Here is a 23,250-nt window from a genome sequence, read left to right on the forward strand (position 1 = left end):
CCCATTAAAGACTAAGGGATATCTATTTTCTTTCAGAAATGTCTTTTATTTCAAAATAACAGCTAGTCCGGTAAGCAGGCAGCAAAATTATTTCATCCTAGAATGATACTGGTATAATAAACACACTTTCCACCTCTTTCTCCTCCTTGCAATATGTTTTATGTATGTTCGATGGACCATAACAGGCAGAAAAATACAAATATGATATTTAAAAAATATATAGATAATTATTTAAAACAATACAGGGGTTTTTGAGAAGTAGGACTAAGGAGACCTGGTTGTTGCAGGTTTGCACAGTACAGTAACCTCAGTCCTGCTGCAGTAACCCTGGTTGCTCAGTGCCTGTCATGGTTTGGGCACCATCCAGGAATGATTTTGTCTTCCACAGACCTGAATGCTGCTTTAGTTCCTTCCGGAGACTGGATGCTAAAGCTGCTACTGAAAAATTCCAGCAGGATCTGGGTTTCCGGATGCTGAACTGCGGGAGGACAGATCTGATCAACCAAGCAATCGATGCACTGGGACCCGATGGGGTTAACACCATGGATGACCAGGTATGTCACAGAAGACAAACACACCCACAAATTCTCTGCATGAACAACTTCCATGTTCCTTTCCATGTGGCAAATCAATACACCAGGTCGTGTTTGCTGCCTCTCCAAGGATTTTTCTAATTCTACCTCATGTTTTAGTCTGAAAGTGCAGTCTGAAAACATAAAAAAATAACCCCTCAAATTCCCCCCCCTCATTCTCATGCCACCCCTCCAAAAATACCCATCAGAGGCTGGAATTAATCGTTTATCAGCTGGAATGTAGGTCTGTTCCTTGGATGGGCTGTCTCAGGCACTGAGGGCAGACAGGTTAATATGCAGGCAGTGAATGGAAAGTCTGATGTCAAGACAAAGTGGGTTTTGCCACTGACACTCTCTTCTGCTTCAACAGCCCAAATCCAGCCTGGGGCAGTGATGAGTGACCAAAAGGTGTTGCTGTCTGATGGTTTTCAGGCTCGGAACAGTTTGGAATACAAGAAACAGCACTGAGAACCCCAGTGGTGTCATCAGTCAGTACTAGATTTGCTCAAAGTCCATCGTGCTGATGTGTCTGTTTATTCATTTTTACCTGTTCTCTGCTCCATTGAACCATAGGGATTTGGTAGTCCTGGGAATCTCTGGCTGCTTCTGCTCATGCTGTCAGTCCCATCAAGTAACAGCAGAGTCTGTCCTCTGGGGGATCATTCAGTGCATAGAATTAGCTTTTAATTTAAAAAGGAAAAAAAAACCACTTCCCCCAAATAAACACTCGTTACAGCTGTCACAGCAAGGAGAATGAGCTGTCATGTCTCTGAAACAAGAGGATATTGAGCAGTGGGAAGGGTTTATGTTCAGGTAGAGACATTTTCTTACAGACAGCATTTTACTGCTGAATTCTGAACCTGGCACATCTTTTCTGGTACTTCCCACCATTCTGCAGTTTTAGAGGAAGTGTGGATGTATAGACAAATAGAGCAGAAATATATCTAGGTATGTAGTTGCCTTATTTACATACCCAATACCACAAGCTTTTTGGTCACAAAGGTGTGTATCCCCTCATAGGTGCGCCTTATATTCACTCTGTCAAAGTGACAAAGGTGGCAGATTTACATTATGAAGGTTTTCCACTTGCTGTATTAAATTTTTTAAAATAAATTTTGCAGTTCCTGTTTCTGTAGCCCTTTTGCTCTCTCAGAGATTATTTTGCTGTGTGAACCTTACTATCCCAGCACCACAGACAGTGGTGCCAAGGCTGTCACTTCTCGCTGGGGGGTGTTTCCTACCTCTTATTCAGCCAGAAAACTGGGAGCTGTCTGGCTTTTGTATGTGTGGAGACCCTTGTAAACAGCTCCTTGGAAGTTGGAAGAGTTTCTGCTGTCACTGATTGATGGTCTCATTGCCATCCTATTGATGGGATCCTCTCACCAGCCCTACTGTGAGCGGGGCAGCTCTGTCATCTTTGCCACACAAAGAGTGTTTTGACACCAGCCAAGGAGGGCAGGACAGGCCCCCTCTGGAGACATTGTTGCTTGGAAATTCTCCACTTGATCCTTCATGGCACTGCCAACCCCAGACAGAGTGAAATCCAAGTTCTAGGAGCGAGCTCTGCCACAGCTGGAGTATGAAACCAAAGCTGAATTTTGCCACCAGTTTGTTTTGCCCTTCCTGGAAAGGAATAAGTCAAAGGCAGATGCCCAGCCTTGGGAAAACTGACAAGATAAAACAGGTCCTGTCATAAGATAGAGTGTATAAGCTCATATATTTGGGTTCTTTTGGTCAGGATGCATCTCCTTAACAGGTTGCACAGTTGGTAGCACCTGCAAGGCCTCACAGACAGGTGTGACCATCTCTCACCTGCCATGTGCAGCAAAAGCTTTAGACAGGACTGCTGGACTAATTTAACATGAAGGCTTTAGATTCAGGTTTGAATTTTGACCATTCCCAGAGTGTGAGCATGTTCAGACCCAATTCTCCATCTATGAGTGTGGAGATTTTTGGAAAGAACTCAGAACATGTGCTCAGAAACTCAAATTTGGAGCAGGACCCTGTTATTGCCTTCTACTGGGGACTGAGCAGCACTCTGGGATTTGAGATTTTTAGGAAAACACTCTCCTTCCCTTTGCATACTGAGGAACAAGCAGGGAATGCAAAACTAATACTAAAAATTTAAAAAAAGGAAAAGGTAAGTCTATAATTTTAGAACCCTGACCGGGGCAGTAAATATGGGCTTGTACCTGCAGACCTGAGTTTTAAATTCTCAGTTTACTTATCTCTAATGAGAGGGGATCCTCCCAAACCCCCTCACCCAGATATACCTTTGTGAAGATTTTTTTATAAAGACTTGTACATGTAGCTACCTCAAAGCAGGAAGCTTGGAACTGTGCCTGCTTGGAAAAGATGCCTTGCAAATTCAGGAGTAGAACTCCTATGTGAGAGATGTAATTCTGTTTTACAATACAGGTCCCAGTAAAGATGAAGCTGTATTATTGTTACACACCAAGCAACAGAGATGCTGCCTGTGAAAAATTAAAATGCCTGCAATAATTAAGGGGGGGGGGGCGGGAAAGTCATAGGATTTGAGCAGGAATGGATTTTACTAGGCCATTTCCTTTCCGTCCTTGGCTACTTCTGGAATGAACTCCATAAGTAAGGCTCATTTCTCTCATAATTCATCTCTGAGCCGTCATGGTTTGCTGGTTAAGTAGAGAGAGAGAGATTTATGGGATTGAAATTCTGAAATATTGGGGCAAATAGGATTTTAGCAATGGGGAGAAGTTGCCAAATAAATTCATCTTCTGTATTTTTGTGTTGCGTTCTGCTTTCAGTTCATTTGGCTACAAATGAGCCAAGAAATGCTGTTTCTTTGTTGGCAGCCTTGAGAAACCTCGAGAATTGTGGACAATACACAGCAAGGATTTTCAGTGATGCCTTTTGTATTCTTGCAGCCTTGTCCCCTGGTGCTTTGTCCACCTCACTTTCTAATACCAGTATGTTGTTCCCACTCTGCATAGAAAACTGTTTTAAAAACATGTGTTTTGCTGTCCCTACACACAAGATTCAAACTCCCTGTGTCCGTGACAGTGTCAGTGTTGATAGATATAGAAAGATAACTTGATTTTTCTTGTCTTTTTCTTTCTGAAGGGTATGACGCCCCTCATGTACGCCTGTGCTGCTGGAGATGAAGCCATGGTCCAAATGCTTATAGATGCTGGAGCAAATTTAGATATACCAGTGAGTAACAGAGGACCTTCTCCCCATAATTATTCATCTGTAAACTAATAGGAGCAGCTATGAAATTCCTTCTAGAAACTAAAGGCTTCAGATCTGGAAGCTTCAAGCAAGGAATTTCTTTCAGAAACCATGTCTTCAGGGATTTTGGAGGGGGGAGAAAACCTTCCAAACGTCTTGGAGAATTTAGTGACTACAATTATGATTGGCATTGGAAGTCTAATAGGCATGGGGGTGGGGGGAGGGGAAGGAGCTGCCATGAGGAGAAACCAGTAAGCCCATTAAAAAGGCTCAGGGGACTGATGGTAGCAGTGTTCTCTAAGTGGCCTAAGTCACTTACAAAGGAAAAAGCCAGGTCTGTACAAGTCTAGAGATGGTGGCAGACAGACAGAGTGGGGAATGACTGCCTGGTTCCCTTCTGCCAGGTTCCCAGTACCTCTCCACGATACCCCTCGGTGCATCCTGACAGCCGGCACTGGACTGCCCTCACCTTTGCTGTGCTACATGGGCACATCTCCGTGGTCCAGGTAAGATTCTGGTTGAGAATCCTTCCAGGAGGCATGGAGGGGCTGAAGTGCAGCACTGTGACCCTGACTCTCAGCCTTCCTGAGCACAGATCTGGCCCAGGCTCCACCTGCAGTTTGGTGGGAGCCTCCTAAAAATCCAGCGAAAAATGGCATGTTTGGAAATGAGGAGAAGGAAAATTGATGATAGAATTCCTAACAAAACACAGTGTGTTTCCTTATTTTTCTTTGGTTTCAGTATTGATCCAAGGCTTACTGCTTCAAGAACAATGTTGCACAATCATTTCTTTAGTATTAGACAAAGTAGTGCTTCATGTGGAGTGGTTACAGCTTGACTGCTTGATCAGGAGCTTTCTGACAGTAGATATTGATTGGTTTATAAATTTACATGTGCAAAAATTCTGTCTGTGTGTGCTGATTTCTGCTCTAATTGAAGCAAATCATCTGTAACTTTCTCTATAATCCTTGAAAATTGCATGAATAAGACTTACACTGTCATGGGATTTGAGCCTGCACATCCTCCCTGCTCCCTTTTCTGTGGAATTAAGGGGCAGCAAAATGGAGTGGAGTCCTGGAAATCCTACACAGACTTCCATAGGAATTACAAACTGATCACAGCAGTCAATTGCTGATGAATTTAATTTACCTTCTGCTCAAAGGGAAAGAAAAAAAGATATAAGTAAATGGAGGCTGCACACACTCATCATTTGTGTACATTTGTAAATAATTATAAAGATTAGATTCCACCTGGCAAATTGCCTGGGCAGCCTTAATTTACATGTAAGATATGAGTTTGATTCTCCCAGGACATGAAGCCAAGTATATCAAAGCTCCTGCTGGACTGCACTACCCACAATTAGAATATCCTGGTGGATACACATGGACAAGGCTGGTCCTCCCTGCCCTGTCCCACCCCCTGTGCCATCTGCCAGCCCCACCTGGCCATAAAACATCCCCATCACCTTGTAACCTTGTCCCCTTCATCTGGGAGGGGGTTCTTCCCTCACAGGCAGCTCAATGGTTCAATGAAAGCAGGTTCTGTGTGACAAATCACTGCAGCTGCCAGAGCTCCTTTTTCAGCAGGCTCCACAGGGCAACAGATCGAGAGCCATGACCAGCTCCAGGGCTAATTCTCTGGAGGAACCCCGCTTCCTGCACACAGCATGAAGCTAAGTAAGATGGACTTCCTGTGCTCAAGAGAAGCTCTGATCGCAGAGCTCTTTGGAGTTGGGAAATTACAATTGCAAAGGCACGTCCATAAAGGAGATAAAAAATAGGTGGTGATGTTCTCCAGGCTGCCAGCTGAGCCCCTTTCCAGAATAAACTCAAATATTGAAAGCACAGTGAACGAAAGAAAATTTACAGAAAGCTGTAAATTGCCATTCATGGTGAGGAATGAGTGAGGAAATGCAAGAGAAATTTGCTTCGTAACTAATACTTTGCCGTAGCCTTTGTGTGCGGGCCCTTTGTGTGTGTGCCCTCCTCAGTGTGAATCCACTGGTTTTCCTTCCTAACACACAGCCCCTTCTGTTTTGCCCCTCTGAATTGCTCTTTTCCCACCTCCCTGTCTTCCATGTGCCTGTTGCAGCTGCTCTTGGATGCTGGTGCCCATGTTGAGGGCTCTGCTGTGAACACTGGAGAGGACAACTACGCCGAGACGCCCCTACAGCTGGCCTCGGCTGCAGGTGAGCTCCTTGTGACCCCAGCATGCTCCATTTCTTGCTTCCACAAGCCTGGTGGGCCCTGATTATCTGCTTTTGCGATTAGTCCCACACTTGCCTCCTCCCAGAGGCCACCACAGCAAAGGTGATGGCACCAACTCCTTTGTAAAGCACTGTCAAGAAACATGAACCAGCCCTGCCTAGTCCAGGCATGTCATGGATCTAAGTAAGATCCAGATGCAAAAAAATTAACAAGTTTAAATCCAGCCTGGGGAAAAATCACTGTTATGTAAAGAAATTTGTTTTATTAGTTTATTAAGTACAAGTAAAATTGTGCATTTCTTCTAGAGGGCTGTCAGGAGTTGGGCATTCTGGGAACAAGTCTGTGCTAGTTGTTGTTTTTCAGTACTTTTCACCTCTAACTGGTTTTACTTTTTTTCCCTTGATTTCTTTCCGCTTCATTTTTGTGCTTTTATGATGAGTCTCTCTGGTTTGCTCTGCTCCAACATTTATTGAAGGGATATTGATACTCACTGTGCTGGGTCTCCTGCCACTCACTCCTCCATCTAATGAGGATAGAGAAAGGAGCCCTGCCTGTTACCACTCCTATTTTTATGCTTCCAGAGAGGAACCATCATAATGTTTCTGTCCATTTTTCCCCAGGAAATTACGAGTTGGTCAGTTTGCTGCTAAGCAGAGGTGCAGATCCCCTCCTGAGCATGCTGGAAGTCAATGGAATGTCCTCATCTCTCCACGAAGACATGAATTGCTTCAGCCACTCAGCAGCACACGGGCACAGGTAAGGCTCTGTTTATGTTCAGAACAGGGTGGGGTTTTTGCACTATGGGTATTTTGCACTATGGTGTATATATATACCCATATATATGGGTATATATGACTTTGTGACCCAAATCGCAGGGTGTGTGGCTCAGAAGATGGTGTTAGGACACTCCTGATAACCATTTTTAGAGGTGAGAAACCACAGTTTCTCAATGTATTCTGATGCCTTTTAGGCATGATTTTTAAATTGCTTGTTGCTCTTTTTTCCATCCCTTTGAGAAAAAATTGATGCAAGACTTCATTATTCAGCAACTATAATTTTCATAAAAGAAAGGTATTATATTTTAGTCAAAAGCACAAAATACAACAGAGATCTTTGCTTTTTCTTAGTCTGTCACTTGCTGGTCTGGCTCTGCGGCACTAGGAGTGAGCAGGAGCTGGTTCTAGGGCCTGTGTGAGCAGACTGAGTTCCACCTAAGGGTAGGTTATGAGATTGAGGTTATGAGATCCTGGGTCATGTTCTGAGACGGAATCTAATCTTGTTAAGGTGGCAAAAATAATCTGCAACAGAATCTGGTTGACTGCACCTCTGGTTTTTGGATGGCCAACCAAGAGATGAGTCATTATGATGCTGAGCAGCCAGCCTGGGCTTTCCAACCCTGTTTGCAGGGTAGTTATTTAGAACTAGGTCATTACTCTCAAACTCGTCCAGAAATCCTTCTGTTCCCAGGGAAAAATGTTAGTGTAACAAGCCAATTAAAACAGCCCTGGAACAACCCTGGAGATGGGCTGAGAGAAACCCACAGGGTTGTACAACATGGCATGTTAAATAACAGCTCCCTTGAACCCAGCTGAGCTTTACAGTGACAAAACTGCACCTCCAGGTACATCTCACATCTGGATACACCCAGAAAAGTATTCCAAGATCAAATGAGGCCCAAACTCTGCAAAGCTGGAACGGCCTAATGCAGTTATTTACAGTGTAAAACTACACAAACACTGTTCCCCTCCCACCATTTTCTGACCGTGCAAACTGAAATTCAAGGTTTGTTCTCCCATCCTAAAGACCCAAATTAACTGGATTTAGCCACAGGGAGTGGTGTGGGTGCAAGGAGAGCACCAGCTAGTGGCAATGCAGCAGCACAGCCGAGCGCTGGGTGGCCTTGCTGGGATTGGGAATGTCTAGAGCAGATGGTTCCAGCTGGCTGAGGGACACCAATGATGCAAACTTCCCAAAGTGGCTGGACACAAACAAGAAAGTCTCTCTCTTGCAACTGCTGTGTGAAATTCCAAACAAACCCACCGTATGAGGGGTAATAGCCCATGTGCACAAACAGGGCATGAGGATGTGGGGTAAGGAAAGACAAGTTGTTTAAATGGTGTTCCATAGTGCCTGCTGTCTGTCTTTGGGAAGGAAATTATCTACTAAGCCAAATCCCCACAGCTAAATCACCACAGTCCTGTGTGAATTGATACTTCACTTATTAATAAGTAAAATCTCTTCCTCCTTCTCTTCAGGAACGTCCTGCGCAAGCTCCTGACCCAGCCCCAGCAAGTGAAGGGAGATGTTCTCTCCCTGGAGGAGATTTTGGCTGAGGGGGTGGAGAGTGACACCTCCAGCCAGGGAAGCTCCAGTGAGGGCCAGGTCAAGCTCTGCAAGACAAGGATGAAGGCTCTGCAGGAGGCCATGTACTACAGTGCTGAGCATGGCTACGTGGACATCACCATGGAGCTCAGGGCACTGGGTAAGCTCTTCCTTTTAAACCATTGTGCAAATTTAAGGCATAAAAAGCTTTTTCCTCTGCCCCTTCCACTTGCAGGAGCACTAACTCCAACTGCAAAGCTATCCCAGGCTGTGTAATTTAAATTAAAGAAGTCTTTAAGGCTCTTCACAAATTCCTGATGTGAGATGTCCCTCACTCTTGGCTGGATTCTCTGTTCCCACATATCAAAACAAAGGGACGTATCCCTTTGTCAGATACTCACACCTAAAATTCAGGCTGGTCTCAAAACCATAAATAAAATCAGAGATTAAATGGTTAAAGGTGAAAGAACAAACCTGATGTAAAGGTAGGAAAGAGAAGTTTTAAAGCTTGTGTATTACAGGTAACCAGGAGAAAAGACCCCTCACACCATGTTTGCGTAGGGTTATGTATTCTTACAAGTTCAATTCAAATTTATTTTGTGGCTCTGACTAATCATGAAGCTCAGAACAAAACAGGGAGTCTGTGGTCCTTAACAATCAGCATAAAGCTCCAATTTATGATCCTGGTACCAATCCTTTGCTTGTGTAGATAACTCAATTTGTCAATGACCCAGTTCAGTCACCTTCAATATCAAACAAAAATGTTTGTGCTGTTGGCTTGTATGTAATGGTCTACTCCAGTGCTGCCAAGTGTTAGTAATAGCAGCAGGACAATTACTCACAGGTACTTCAGGAAATCATCTTTCACTGTTCCTTTTCTGTGGCTGCAGGGGTTCCCTGGAAACTCCACGTGTGGATCGAATCCCTGCGGACAACCTTCTACCAGTCCCGTTACTCCGTAGTACAGACCCTCCTCAGGGAGTTTGTCACTATTAAAGAGGAGGATTACAATGAAGAACTGGTTAATGAAGGCTTGCAGCTCATGTTTGATATCCTCAAAACCAGCAAAGTAAGTATTAGTTTGTGACAGTGTGAAAATCAGTGTTTTTGTTGTTGTACGAGGTTGTGCACAAGAACAAGTGCAAAGTCCCTAAGGAGTTATGGTATGGAAATGGCCCTGATAGCATTTATCTAAATGCATTTACAGCCCCCAAAGCAGTCCTGAAATGCACAGACAGGGGGAAGCTGAGGAGCAGATCCAGCTCTTGATACCTCCATAATTGGTCACTACAACATGCGTTGTAACTCTCCTTTAAATTAAAAGCAAAAGATGTAACTGGCTGACTAAAACCAACTGCAGACTGGGAACCAAATGGATCTGACCATGAGCTAAGTGTAAATCAGACCTTGCTGAGGACACACTTGTGGGCTCATCTGTTCCAGAGAAGGGCATGAGCTTTTGCTGACGGGCTGTTCTCTGTTGCTGAGAATTCTGTCAGAACACACTTGCTCAGATCCTTGTCCCTCTGTGGGGAGGTTATTCCTGTTGTTATGCAGTTGCTCTAAGCCTCAAGTGAACTGTTACAGCACATTTGAAACCTGCTCCAAACAGAGTGATAATACCTGTTCCATGCCCCTCACAGAATGATTCCATCAACCAGCAGCTTGCGTCCATCTTCACTCACTGCTATGGGAGCAGCCCGATCCCCAGCATTCCTGAAATCCGGAAGATGCTGCCAGCTCGCCTAGGTAAGGTGCTCACCTACACAGGGAAGTTCTTGTGGTTGTGGTTGTGTTTTTTTATTTTTTAAAAACATGCACAGTTTAAAAAAAAATATTCACCTGTTTTTTCCCCTCACCCGACAGATCCTCACTTTCTGAACAACAAAGAAATGTCTGACGTAACTTTCTTAGTAGAAGGAAAGCTCTTTTATGCACACAAAGTCCTGCTGGTTACTGCATCTAACAGGTGAGTCACTAACCAGGGATATAATTAAATAACCTGATTATCCCTAAAACATATGTGCAGTAGTTGGGATTTTACATACCCGTTCCCTTTCCTTCTCTCGGAGTTTGCAGTGAGAGCTACACTCACTCCAGCTTTCCTGGAATCTCACACTCACCTGGTACACTGACCTGGTACACTTGGATTTATTAGTTATTTTCTCTATTATTGGCATAGGAATAGGTTTTCCAACTATTACAAGGTGGGATTGGATCAGACCCAAGCAACTTGTAGGTTAAATTGTCCCTTAACTAAATACCATTAAATTGAAAGAAATGTTTCAATTTTCAACTTTCAAACAAGAACAAGGATCTTTGTTTTTCCCTTGCTTTGGCTGCTTGTCAGTAGTTGATGAGTATATGACACACTAACACAGCAATTAAACTTAATCTTTTAAAACAATTTCCAGGTTTAAGACACTAATGACCAATAAAACAGAGCACGACAGCCACGGCAGCAAGACTGTTGAAATCAGTGATATGAAATACAATATTTTCAAGGTATGTAACTTATTTTACTTTTGCTTTATTCTCTATCATCTTCTCACTTACTTGGAAGGTAAGATGTAATATCATAGGTAATTTACAAGTAGAAATGGAGTTCCTTTCAATACATCTGAATTTCAGGAGTATTCTGATCCTTTTTCCAAAGTTCTCAGGTAGGACCAGCCTTAAAACAGAATCCTCCAGTCTGTAGTCTTATTTTCTTAGTAGGCTCTTCCATTAAGCAGGAGAAAATAGCCTTCTACTGAAGTCATTTTATACTTTTAAGACACCATTTTCATACTTTTTTACAGCACCATTTTCATGCTGTGCTAAACAAAAGTAAATTATTTATAGCAGGTGGATTACGAGGCTTCATATTCATTCAGATCAGGGGATCAGAAATCAATGGCGTTCCTGTCAAGAAAGGGTCAGAATTGAGAATTATACTTTGCTTTTATGACATTTATGTATTTAATGGACCTACGGGAGGATTATTCATGATGGAGAGAAGGCAGGTTACACACAACGAAGTTAAAAAACAAGTCAGTGAAATGTGATAGTTATGGTATTCCAGATTTCCAGACCTGCATTTCAGATTTGGAAGAAAGGTACAGAACAGGGAGATGGGAATTGAATTGAAACAGTGAAATGCTTCACAGAGTTAAACAATTTGATGGCAAATATAATCAGATGAGTTAAGGAGATGCTATCTCAGTTACAGTGGAGGATGCTGAGCCACCAGAGATCTGAGTGTTCTACTGGAAAGCAGCTTTGCTCTCCCGTAATTGTTATATATACAAATATATACAATTAGAAAACGTTTAAAAATAGCAGCTTAGTTTGTTACTACCCCTGTGGGACATGGTAAGCATGGCTTGCAGGCCCCACACCTGCTTACACAGCACCCAGGACACTTCTCTCCCAACACCAAATCCAGTCCTGTCCCTGGTAGGATGGTACCGTTTGGGCTGGGGGTGAGCGCATGCACATCAAAGAACAGAAAAGCTGCCTCTCGCTCTTTCTGAAAACAATTAGGCCTTTTCCTCTGGCCCTGATGGGAGGCTGGAAGATGATTAGAAGCCCAGCAGGGAAGGCAAGTGGCTGGGAGGTCCCTGGGACACACATGCTGGGCTCGCTGGCAGCTCCGGGCATGACCAGCCGGCCGGGCTTTACAAAGCCGGATCTGAGACACCGCTTTACAAGGACAGCGGTGTTGCCCAGAGACACACTGTCACCCTCAGCCTAAAATCCTCAGCAGGGCCCTTTTCAGAACCCCAGAGAGAAAGGACTGTTAGAAAGCAGCAGATTTGCAACGCTAGGGAAAAAAAAAGCCACCAATGGAGGCGAGAGCCGGAATAGGACACGATTCCCGTCTGTTCAGGAAGGGGAGCACAGCCATCAACAGCCCCTTGTGACTTCAGTGATAACTTCATGCCTGGCCTTCTTCCAATTCCAGATGCTGATGCAGTATTTATACTATGGAGGAACAGAATCTATGGAAATTCCCACCACTGATATCTTAGAGGTGAGAGAGCATTTTCTTCTAAGTCTTGCCAAGTGCACTGGGGCATAAACAGAGCTGAAAGGCAAACTCCGGGAGCTAACAGCAAGCTCCCATCCAATCCAGGAGTGTACTTAACACTTGGAAATGAGCTTAAAAGTTTCAAAACGTCATTGCTTGGTGCTTCTGTGACAGAAAGGAGCACAAATACATTTCCTGCGTGAGGAGCCTTTGCTATGATGGGAAGTGTGTCTGTCAATCACTTTAGCATTGAGTGGCCTTTCTGCTCTTTCATGAGGACTTGGCCATTAAAACAGGGAGTCAGAGGCTGTTCAGAGAGGAAATGATCCGTTCTGTTTGCCTTCCCTAGGCCTTTCAAGGCTCATGATCTCAAATAGCTGCTTCTCTCTTGTCCCCATAGCTGCTGTCGGCTGCCAGCCTGTTCCAGCTGGACGGCCTCCAGAGACACTGTGAGATCCTCTGTGCCCAGACCATCAGCATGGACAACTCTGTGAACATCTATAAATATGCAAAGGTAAATGCCAACCCCCCTTGTTTAAGAATCCCAATGAAACAGCAGGATTCTTCCCACGGGCTCCTGTTGGGAAGTAAATAGCACAGGCGGGCACCTCTCTGCAGGTGACTCTACCCCACCATAAAGTGAGTCTGTAAAGTCCTGCACAGCCCCAGTGTGTTTTCCTGTCTGAAGCAATCACGTGGGAAATTGAGGGGGGATCCCTGAAGAGGACGGGAGAGCTGTCTGAGCAGGCTGATCCTGCAAACATCAGCAAAGCCCAAGGGATTCAAATCCTGGGAGCAGCAGGGGCCATTGATCACAGCACAGCAGCTACGAAATAAACCCTTTCCTAGGACCCCTACTGCTGGAATATATTCCTTACAGTTCCAGAATTAACATAAACCCAGTTGTGTGGCAGATATTCACCTCTGTAGCAAATAACCCATGTTATCAATAAATCATAAATACTTTGCTGTTCCTGGAATTTTGCAGGATCAAATCCCTTAAGCAAAAGAAACAGAGAGCTGATCATGACTTTTTTATTTTGTGTGCAGTGTGTCACACTGAGGCTTTTCAATTCCTGACTCTCACACTGGGCTGGTTTTTTTCCCACGGAACTTGGGTTGGTTTCTTTCAGGATCTAAAATTTAACAGTATGCCGTGGTAGAGAGGGGAAAAAGAACATTTCCTACTGGCCTTTAGTACTTTTCCTTAAAATAGTATTTGCACAAAGTTCCCAGGAACAGGCTGTATGTGCACAGAGCTTCTTAATGCTGAACTTGAGTTTTGTTCTCATTACTGACCTGACTGATTCTGAAGCAAAGGGAAGATCCTAGCCAGAAATCACCCAGTATGGTTTAGAAGTATAATATCCCTGTTCTTCTACATCCATCTCCTTTTTGTAGGAGCAAGGCTCACATCCTGTGAACCGTATCCTGATTGCCCTGAGCTGTGCTCACCATCTGGCAGTGCAGTGTTGTGTGTCACAGCTAAACAGGTACCTTGGCCACTTCATCAGCCAGCTGCTCTGCTCCTTGAAGAGCAGGAGGCTGGAGTGCAGGCCAGGGGCTCTGCCAACAGCAGGCCAGCAGGGGAAGGAATTAAAAAAGCCTGGATGCCTCCCTGCTCACACCTGTGCCTGCAAAAAGCATCAGGAGAAATTATCAGCCATCACTGGTCCTGCCTTCAGTGCTTTCCCACTGTCCTTTTTCTGTCTTAGGAAAAAGCATTAGAAAGAGAGACTCAGGGATGTAATTTAGGACTTCAAGGCTAAAAAAATCTTCCTCTCTCCCTCAGATTCACAACGCACCCGAACTGGCCTCTTTCTGCGAGGGCTTCTTCCTCAAGCACATGAGCTCCCTCCTGGAGCAGGACTCATTCAAACAGCTCATCTACAGCAGGAACAGCAAAGTGCAGGGCCTGGACCCACTGAGGGACCTGCAGACAGCCCTGGCTGGGCGCCTGCACTCTGTGTATGTCACCTCCAGGGTGTGAGGCGGGACAAGGCATTGGGATTCGTCACCAGGAAAGCTGTGGCTGACCTGTTTGCCTCCTGGATCTCGCTGAAAGCCCCCTGCAGCAGCCACCCCCAGGCCAGGGTGCTGAGGGAGGGAGAGCTTGGCTTCTCTGTGCTGCTGCTGTCACAGAAACGCCCCTGGCACAGCACAAATAAGGGCTGAGGGTGCAAGGGAAGAATCTGAACCTCAGAGATCAGCGCTGCCCTTTCCACAAGCACAAGGCAGGGCTGGAGAGAAAGAGGCAGTTTTACCTAGACCTGACGCCTAATACATAGGTTTAAGTGTCTACACACCACCTAGTTCACACACAAACAGATGTTTTCCATGTAAAAAGGCTGCATAGAAGGAGTTTTCTGATCCACTGCCCATCCGATGAGCCAGTGCCACAAACTACTTCAGTAACACCACCAGTGTCTGTACCTGGCAAGAGACTCACATAACCTTTCCCTCAAAACTGTTTGCACCTTGAAAGAGATATTTTGGATGTTCAAAGCTGAGTAGAAACTAATATTAACTCTGAAATTACTCGTTCTTTAAACCTTATATGAAGAACCGAGCTGGGGCAGGGAGGGGAGAGTCGGGGGGTTGTGTGTTTTCACTGTGCTAGTTGTTAATCTTGTTTTATCTTGAGGAGATATAAAAAGACTGTCTGCCCTTTCACTTGTCAAGGTCTGATAGTCTCAGTTGCTTTCACCTTCAAAACCTGTTTCTGGACATTATCTGTGAGACCTCACAGCATAAAAGACACTTTCTAGAAGACTCAGGTGTAATAGGAGCTATGCTAAAAACTGCCCGGTTGCATAAATAGCAATTAAAGTCTCCCCAAGACCCCAAGAGGAACACAGAGCTCCATGGTTTGGTCTCTTTCTGGAGCTAGTTGGAATCAGCAGCTCTGACCTCTATACTCCACTCCCACAGCCTCATCCCTGGATTGCTGTTTCCACAGATACACTACCTCAGGGGGTCTGGGCACAGTGCACACCTAGCAGGTACCTGGGGGTTGGCTGCAGCCTTAAACAAGATGCCTCGACTCAAATGCCCAAGATTCACATTTTTCCTTTGTTCACAGATGTTTCTGATCCAAAAGGCCTCATCCTAGCTGACTTAGGAGAAGAAAAAGCAGACAGTTCAATCTACAGTTTTGAATCTAAAGCAATGGTTTTTTGTGTGTGTTTTTACTTCAAATAATCCCAACTGTAGGAAGGTTAAAACACAGACCTTACTCTCATCAAGAGATTTAAGGAAAAGACCTCCAGCTATTCCCACTGAGCTTTGCTTGCACCCACCAGAAGCATTCACCAAGGCCCTTTCATTCATTTTAAATGGGTGGAGGAAACCAAGTTTTCAGTGGAGAACTGTTCCTTCTTAGAAACTCAACAATTAATCAATATTATAATTAAACACACTGGAAAAGAAGGAAGCTCAGCTGGGCCCAAGCTCCAAAGCACAATATAGACACTGTTTAGGTAGATGCAGGGAAGGAGAAGGAATGACAGCATCTCCCAACAAATCCATCAAAAGCTGACACAGCCTCAGTCCTAAAGGATTTACACAAGAGGCAAATTGCATGCAAGGATAAGGATTTTTAGTCTAGGCTTAGTCAGCTGACAGGTTGGTCAGGGCACACTCCCTTTGTGCTTAGGTACACATCTGCTTCTGAACATCACCAGCTCCAATAACCCTATTTATTAGCAGAAAGCCATACAGGGGGTTCAAAATTATCACTAGTCTGCCTGAGAAATACCACAGAAGGCTTGATCTTGGAAAGTATTTTCAAGTAGCTGCTCCAGCTACCTGTACAAATATGTAGGTCCTCTTTTGTTGCTGTAATATTACAATGCTTCGTTAATTGTACATTAATGTTGTCATTTATGTAAATGTACCAGGATTTTATTAACAATGTAATTTTAAAATACACAGTTGCTGTTATTTATTCTGCTCTTCTAACAATGAGAAAAAACCCATGTATTTATACACACTTCAGTGGAAAAGGCTGTTGCAGTTTAAGCATCTTAAATTTGTTTTCGTTTATATACACCTAATTTTAGGGATAAAGAGTGATTCATTTCCCCCTTCTAGGCTCAAACATTTTTTAAAGTAATAGGTTGAACTTGCATTTTCCCTTGCTGGAGTAAGTTTAATGATTATTAATGGGTGCCCCAGGTGGGAGTCAGTGGGGTTCCTGTGCGCCAGCAGTGCCAGGAGATGTCTCATCCCTTCCCCAGGGTGCTGCTGCAGGGACATCCCCCCAGGAGGCTGCAGGACACCTCTGCACCAGGATGGGAATCTGGGCTCCCAAACCCATCCAACAGCTCCAGCCCTGGAGCTGCTGCTGCACCTCCCGTTTGGCCAGTGGGGCTGAGAGAGGGAAAACTTACAGAGGGAACTGAGAAAACAACCCCAAATCTCAGTAACTCACTTTATAGTAAAAAACTGTGCCTGTGTTTACACACATCCAGGAAAAGCACTCCCACTGGAGGAGTCTTGGAATTATTTCCTTTGGCATTCCCTGGACTGGCACAGCTCAAACTGGTGCCATTCAATTCTCTATCTCCCAAATCCAGGTTCTCCTTTGCTGTGGGGTTTTTGCCTGTCCCACAGTCCCGAGGGACCTCTGACAGCTGCATTGCCCAAGAGATGCCGAGGGACTGCTGGGAAACACCATTGGGAGGGAGGCAGAAATCAACTAATTCAGGGCAGCACCTCAAAATATTAGGGGAAAATACGATAACATTCCATGGCCTGCAGCAGGGTTAAAGCCAAGGGAGTCTTCCCTCACAGGAATTAAATCCCAAACAATAGCCCTTGGAGATGCCTTAAAATAAAAGGGTGTAGTTGGAAGCAGCATTCCAAACTTTTTCCACATATACTGTATTTCCCAAATGGAGATGCCTAAAGAAGCAGAGTGGAGTGTTCCTGACAAAAGAACAGCAAAATTCATGGGTGGGAGAAAGAAGCTTAGAAGGAAAGTATGAGTGGAGGTGCCTTTAGGACACTTCCAATTCCTCAGTGTAAATGGAATTTAAATTAAGGCCCAAGTATCCAAATCCTGATATGCGTGTATGAACTTCAAAGCTTCTGCAAGTGTTTTACAGCCAGGGAGGGAGCCAAGGGTCTGGAATCTCTCTCTAAGAACTGGCTGCTGGTGTGTTTGACCAGGTGTAGGAATAGTTGTGTATTCCCTGGGGTTGTCCTTCTGGAGAAAGGTTATTTATCTATGCTGGGTTTATTCAGTGTATTTTCACAGTGATGGAAACTGGTTTTACTGAGAAGCCTGAGGTGCCAAAGGCACAGAGCTCAGAGTCAGCCCTGTGGGAAGTGGTTGAATGCCCATTTTCCTGGTCCCTCAGGCAGCAGCACTGGAGCACTTTCACCCAAAACATGCCTGAGGTGCCAAGCACTAGCAGGAGGCAAATGCAGAGAGTGGACAGGAGGACTTTGCACTGATCATGTAATTCCAGAGCTGGAGCTATGCTTCAGAAATCCTGGGAGATGCTGCCTCACCCAAATCCCATTTAAAGCTCAGCATCCCTCCTGTTCCCTTGGACTTATAGTTGCTCCCTTTGCTGCTCTTCACCAATATTATTATTGTTGTTGTTATTCTTCTTGGTTTTGTTGTAAATCACCACTCCATTTCTTCCATAACCCTTGGCTTCCCAGAGGTGGTGCTTTAGGAAAGACCCTCTGGCCTGGGAAGATGCTTTTGGCTCCCACCACATTCCCAGCCCTTGGGACCAGCAGGAGCTGTGCTGTCCCTAACAGATGAGGCAGAGGTGCCCTGCCATCCTGACCTGCTGCAGTTTGGCTTTTGGAGGGAGCTCTGGTGGTCTGAGGGAGAAATTCTTTGTCATTCCATAGCACAGTTATCCCTGGTCCCACTAAAAGCAGAAGGAATAATTTTATCATTATTTTGGGAAACACATTTTGTGTTTTCTCTCTTTTTCTGACACCATGGGGTGAAGCAGCAGCTTCCAACCTTTTCAGTGCTGGTCTCTGGAAGAGTTTTTATGTGTAAGGAGGCTCATTCTCTGCTGGAATCCCAGTCACAGCCCCCCACACAAGCGTGCAGTTTAAGGTCTCACAGCCTGTACCAAGACAGTCTCCTGCCTCTGGACATGCAAAAGGACTTTTCCACTGTTACAGTACAGCCCACGATGATTATGAAGTGATGTCATTATTTTTACGTTGGGCCCGTGGAGGAAGTTCATTGGAGCAGCCAACACTGCTCCACCTCCACAGGCAGCCCTCTGGGTTTGGGATCTTGATTTGTGGGTGTGAAATCTCCTCACAGAATCCTTGGAGGCTGAACGAAGACAATCTTCTGAGATGGGAAGAGCTGGAGCAAGTTGTTGTGGGAAAACAAAATGCCATGTGGTAAGTGCTAAAAACTTTGTGGTTCCTTTGTCCTGTGCTCTGTGCTCAGTAATGGGTCAGCTCCAGAAATGTCCTGGGGACCTTGGAAAGTGATCCCTGGTCTACTGAAAAGTGGGAAGATCGCACTGGCAAAATGCAGGCCCCGAAGGGGGGGCAAAAAGAGCAGGATGTGAGTGTGTGAAAAATAAGGGAGAGACCAAGGTATTGTCCTCAGAGGACCAGAAGCCAGGGACTAAAACACTGAACTGCTGTTGCACAGGGAGCCCCTGCACAGGCCCTGGGAATTGGGCTCATCTTGGCTTCCCTTCCAGAGCAAGAGGGGGCTGCAGCCACCCCAGCCCCCTGATCCCAGTTCCTGGGGCTCCAGCGTGGGACAGGGAGCAGGGCAGGAAGTGTCACTCCCAGCCCAGAGCACTGCGCTCACCTGGATCGATCCACAGGCAGGACAGCCTTGTCCCAGGCCAGGATTTCACTGAAGCGTCATCAGCTCCTTGGGAATTGCTTGAAGGTAGGATTGAACTTTATTCTGCAGTTCCTGTCCACTCAGCTGCACAGAGCAGAGCTGGCACCACACAAGGAGTGAGCCCCAGATTTGTCTCCCACTTGGAAACCAAACCTCTCTGGGCTGTTTGACAGCTCAGCTCCACAGGGATGCAAAGGCTTTTCCCCTCACAGTAACAACTCTGGCCAGGAAAAGATTTATCAGTCAAGATGTGTTACCTGATCTTTCTACCTGAACTCATTTCTTCTCTCCCTCAAGTTTCAGGGACTTGCTGGTCCTCAAGCTTCATCAGAAGCTTTGGGTGGGTGGGATACCCAGACTGAGTTAGTCCTGGAAATGCACATCCACACCCAGGTCAGACAGTCAGGGATGTTTCCTGCACTCCAAACACCACAGCCCCAAGCACCAGGAGCCTGCAGATGCTCTGCATTGCAATCCACAGCCTCAGTCAGTCCTATAAGGGAAAGCAAAGTGGTTTTGCCTCCTCTGAGAAGAGCTCTTACAATTACATTTAATAGAAAATAGCCAATTGCACATCACTAGTCATTTCTCAATCCCAATATAAACTTCTTTCACAGTTATATCACCACCTTTATAAACCAATTATATTACATTACAGAGCTCCATTTCTATGATGGGTAGGTACACCTTTTATACTCCCAGGAATGCCTAAATAAAATCCCAGGGATCTTGCTTTGAACTCTCCAGGTCTAGGGAGCCAGAAGATCTTCCTGACTAATCCTTTTGGTGAGTGCTGGAATCCTCAGGGCCTCAGAACCCCAATGGGCATCAACAGCACCATCCCTCCAGGGAGGTCCCAATTTGTTCCCGAGCTTTCAACATACAACCCAAAAGTCATTTGTTCAAGATTCCTTCTTTGGAACTTCAAGTACTCAGAACAGAAAAAAGCCTAAATACCAGTTCCCAGGGCCAAATAAACTTTTAAGTCCAGACTCCCCAACTAATATCCAAAATAACAAATACCCCACCCAAGGTGTATGGGCAGAAAGCCAGAAGAATGCCTGATTTATATAATGCAGGGGGATCTTTCCTGCGTCCCAGAATGGTCTGGGGATCTGAGGGCCTTTCCAAGAAAAGCTCAGTGCCGGCGTGAAGGTCCAGAGATCCCTCAGATCCGGGAGAGCAGGCAGAGGGCCTCCTGAGGGGCCAATTCTGCTGCCTGAAATCAGCTCCTAAAAAAAAACCTCTAAGACTCAACTGGTGAGTTTTAGGAGCCAGGCATTCCTTGGTTACAACACCCTGGAAACATTCCAGCCCGCTGGGTGCCCTGGGAATGAGCTCCCAAAGTGCACACAGAGGTATCTCCACTGCAGCTGATATGGCAGCATTACAAGATGATTCATATTACATATACATATTATTATGCATATATTCATATTTTAAGTTGGCTGAAATGAAGAGGGTTTATAATGTGGCTTTTTAAGGTATTTACTTCACCATTTGTGTTCTCATAGCAGTGTTTAAACACACATGAACACCAGTTCTGCTCCCTGCTGGTATCCAAGCCTTAAAAAACAGCTTTGACATCATCAGTCAGGCAGCTCTTATTTAGTTCTGCTTTTACCTGTAGAAACTCACAGACTCGGCAGAGCAGCTTCCCAAAGGAATTCTCTCTCCCAGAAACAAAAGCAACTCACAGCACTCCTGTCTGCAGTCTGGACTGGGGCTTGGACTTTTTTTTTTTTTGAGGGGGTTGTTTTTTCCTTTCTTTTTTTTTTTCCCCCCATTATGTTGCAGGTAGTTTCTTTTTTTTTTTTTTTTTGGTGCAGGGGTTAGAGATCGCTGGCTGAGAAAAATTTTGTTCCTAATGTGCATAATTAATTGATAATTTGCATAATTGCTAATTTCCATCAGAAAGCAGCAGATGGTAGTGTCCAAGGAAACCCCTAATTCTAGGAATCTTCTCTGCAGCAGGAGAGACAGTGAGGGTTAAAGTAACTCATACCCCAGAGATACTAAAAAAAAAAAGCAAGTGACCCTTCCCTTCCACATCACCTCAGGACCCCAAAGGCCAACAGGGCTGTGGCTGGTGCACTATGGGAGGATTGATGTAACAGCAAAGAGCATTTAAGACATTCTGACAGCTACAGTACAGGAAGCAGAGGCATGGACTCATCGATGAGCTAAGAAGTATAAAGGTTTAAGAGCAAGAATTTGACCCAGAGCTACCTTTTTTCTTCTTTTTTTGGAAACCCACCAGCACAAACACTGACTTGTTATCAAGAATTACAAAATACAAACACCTCAGATTCCCCTTGGAGCACTATAACAAGTAGGTTAAATAGAAATTTCTTAGGAAACCAGTTGCATACAGCCTATATTTTACAGAGTGCTGCCCATGGAGCCTGAGAAGGTAAAAGAGCAGTTTGCCCAGCTTTGGGGAAGCACCAACCTTTGCTGGCCATAATGCCATGGAAATAAACAGGGCTCACACATCTGCCTGAACACACTCAATGAATTCTAGTCTAAAATAAAGCCTTTTTGCTTTCTAATAAGCCTCTGCACAGCAGGCAAGCACTGGCTAATGCAGCCCCACTATTCACTGGCCCTTTGCCCTCTCCAAATGCTGCCCAGGCAGGCAGACACTGCTTCCTGCACCTGCCACAGCCAGACAGCCAAGGGCACACGGGAGGGAAAAGAGAGGAGACTCCCCTGAGGAATGGGGCAGCAACCTGCTGTCAGGCTGCCTGTGGCAGGGAGAGGACTCCAAAGCTGGATCTGCCTCCCCACAGGGCAGGTTTGGAGCCTAAAGGATCCATTAATCCACAGCACTCAGCATTATTTGGGACAGAAAAAAGGTGTCTGCGATATGATGAAAAATCACAGCACAGCAGGGAAAAAGGAGCAACACAGCCAAGAGCTGGAGTCACATCAGTGCTGTCCCTATTCCTACTGTTCTGAGCACAGGATTTCACCCAACACTCCTCTCTCCATGTCTGGCTCAGACAGGAGGTTTCCCATGTCCATCTCCAGCTCTCTCCATCCACAGCCCTCACTCTAACACAAAGCACTGACCAGAAATCACACATCGTGTGTAGTTTTAGGGCTCTCACCAAGAGACAGGCTTGTGATTCAGAGATGAAGTAGGACTGACATAGTCCAACAAAAATCCAGACCTGGAAGTTAACAAAGCAACACTGCCAAGGGAATTCATGACAGCCAAATGGAAAAGACACAACTTCCTCCTGCCTTGCCCTTCTCCAGTGCACCAGCCTTTGCTTTCCAGACAGCTCCCTTCTCCCTCACACACCTCTCCTGAGAGCACATCCAGCTCTCAGCAGCCTCAGCTTCCCTGGTTTTCCCTCCTCCCAAATCCACCTCCGAGGTCAGCTCGCTCCAGCTGTCAAAACAGCTCACGGGTCTCCGAGCACACAGGATGATTCCACTGACAACTAGGTCACATCACCCACCACCTGCAGGGAGCTGCTCAGCCAGACGTGGCTGCCACATTTGCCTCCAATTAGCCACAGGACCCCCATCACTTGGGCACAGGAGATGAGAGGGTGAACCTGCTGCAGCGTGATCAGTGATCCAGGGAGCACCAGAACAGTGACTTTGCAGGTTTAAAACAGCCCCGAGACACTGATGGACCTGGTTACTGGGTTGTGCGAAGACCTGTCCCCCCACTAGGAAAGGCACAGCTGAGCTGGCTTAGCTAGGATTAAATGTACACTCTGCAATTAGTGGTACACCCAGCTCCTTCCAGCACTCACAGCCCCATCTGCTGGGAGTCCGGGTATGGAGAGCCCAGAAACCTGCTCTAGTCACAGGGAACCAGGCTCAAAGCTGGTCAAACCCACCCAATCCTAAAAATTCAGAGATGCAGAACTCACTCTCCTGTGGCTTTTTTTTTTTTAGTGCATTCCTGGCCACAGAAAGACACACACTTCTGCCTCGCTGTTGGATAGCATTCAAGCAGCCCTTGCTCTAGGTGGAATTTTAACCCAGCTTCCCTGATGGAAAGCACAGAGAGGAAAATGTGGTTTGACTAGACTTGTTAAAAAAACTAGAAATACACAC

General features: G+C 45.4%; 1 protein-coding gene across 1 annotated transcript in view; it reads left to right on the forward strand.

The window, feature by feature from the left end:
* The window catches only part of ABTB2 (ankyrin repeat and BTB domain containing 2), a 114,559-nt gene extending 100,249 nt beyond the window's left edge, over positions 1–14,310 (forward strand). Inside the window, exons 5-17 of the mRNA XM_017826782.1 lie at positions 389–554; positions 3,672–3,761; positions 4,184–4,285; positions 5,871–5,967; positions 6,607–6,742; positions 8,242–8,468; positions 9,199–9,377; positions 9,952–10,057; positions 10,175–10,277; positions 10,723–10,813; positions 12,255–12,323; positions 12,721–12,834; positions 14,113–14,310. Coding sequence (XP_017682271.1) covers positions 389–554; positions 3,672–3,761; positions 4,184–4,285; positions 5,871–5,967; positions 6,607–6,742; positions 8,242–8,468; positions 9,199–9,377; positions 9,952–10,057; positions 10,175–10,277; positions 10,723–10,813; positions 12,255–12,323; positions 12,721–12,834; positions 14,113–14,310 — 1,678 coding nt within the window. The remainder of the gene's footprint in view (positions 1–388; positions 555–3,671; positions 3,762–4,183; positions 4,286–5,870; positions 5,968–6,606; positions 6,743–8,241; positions 8,469–9,198; positions 9,378–9,951; positions 10,058–10,174; positions 10,278–10,722; positions 10,814–12,254; positions 12,324–12,720; positions 12,835–14,112) is intronic.
* The last annotated feature ends 8,940 nt before the right edge of the window (positions 14,311–23,250 follow it).

This window comes from Lepidothrix coronata, unplaced genomic scaffold (genome assembly GCF_001604755.1).
Source record: "Lepidothrix coronata isolate B3197 unplaced genomic scaffold, Lepidothrix_coronata-1.0 Scaffold130, whole genome shotgun sequence".
NCBI lineage: Eukaryota > Metazoa > Chordata > Aves > Passeriformes > Pipridae > Lepidothrix > Lepidothrix coronata.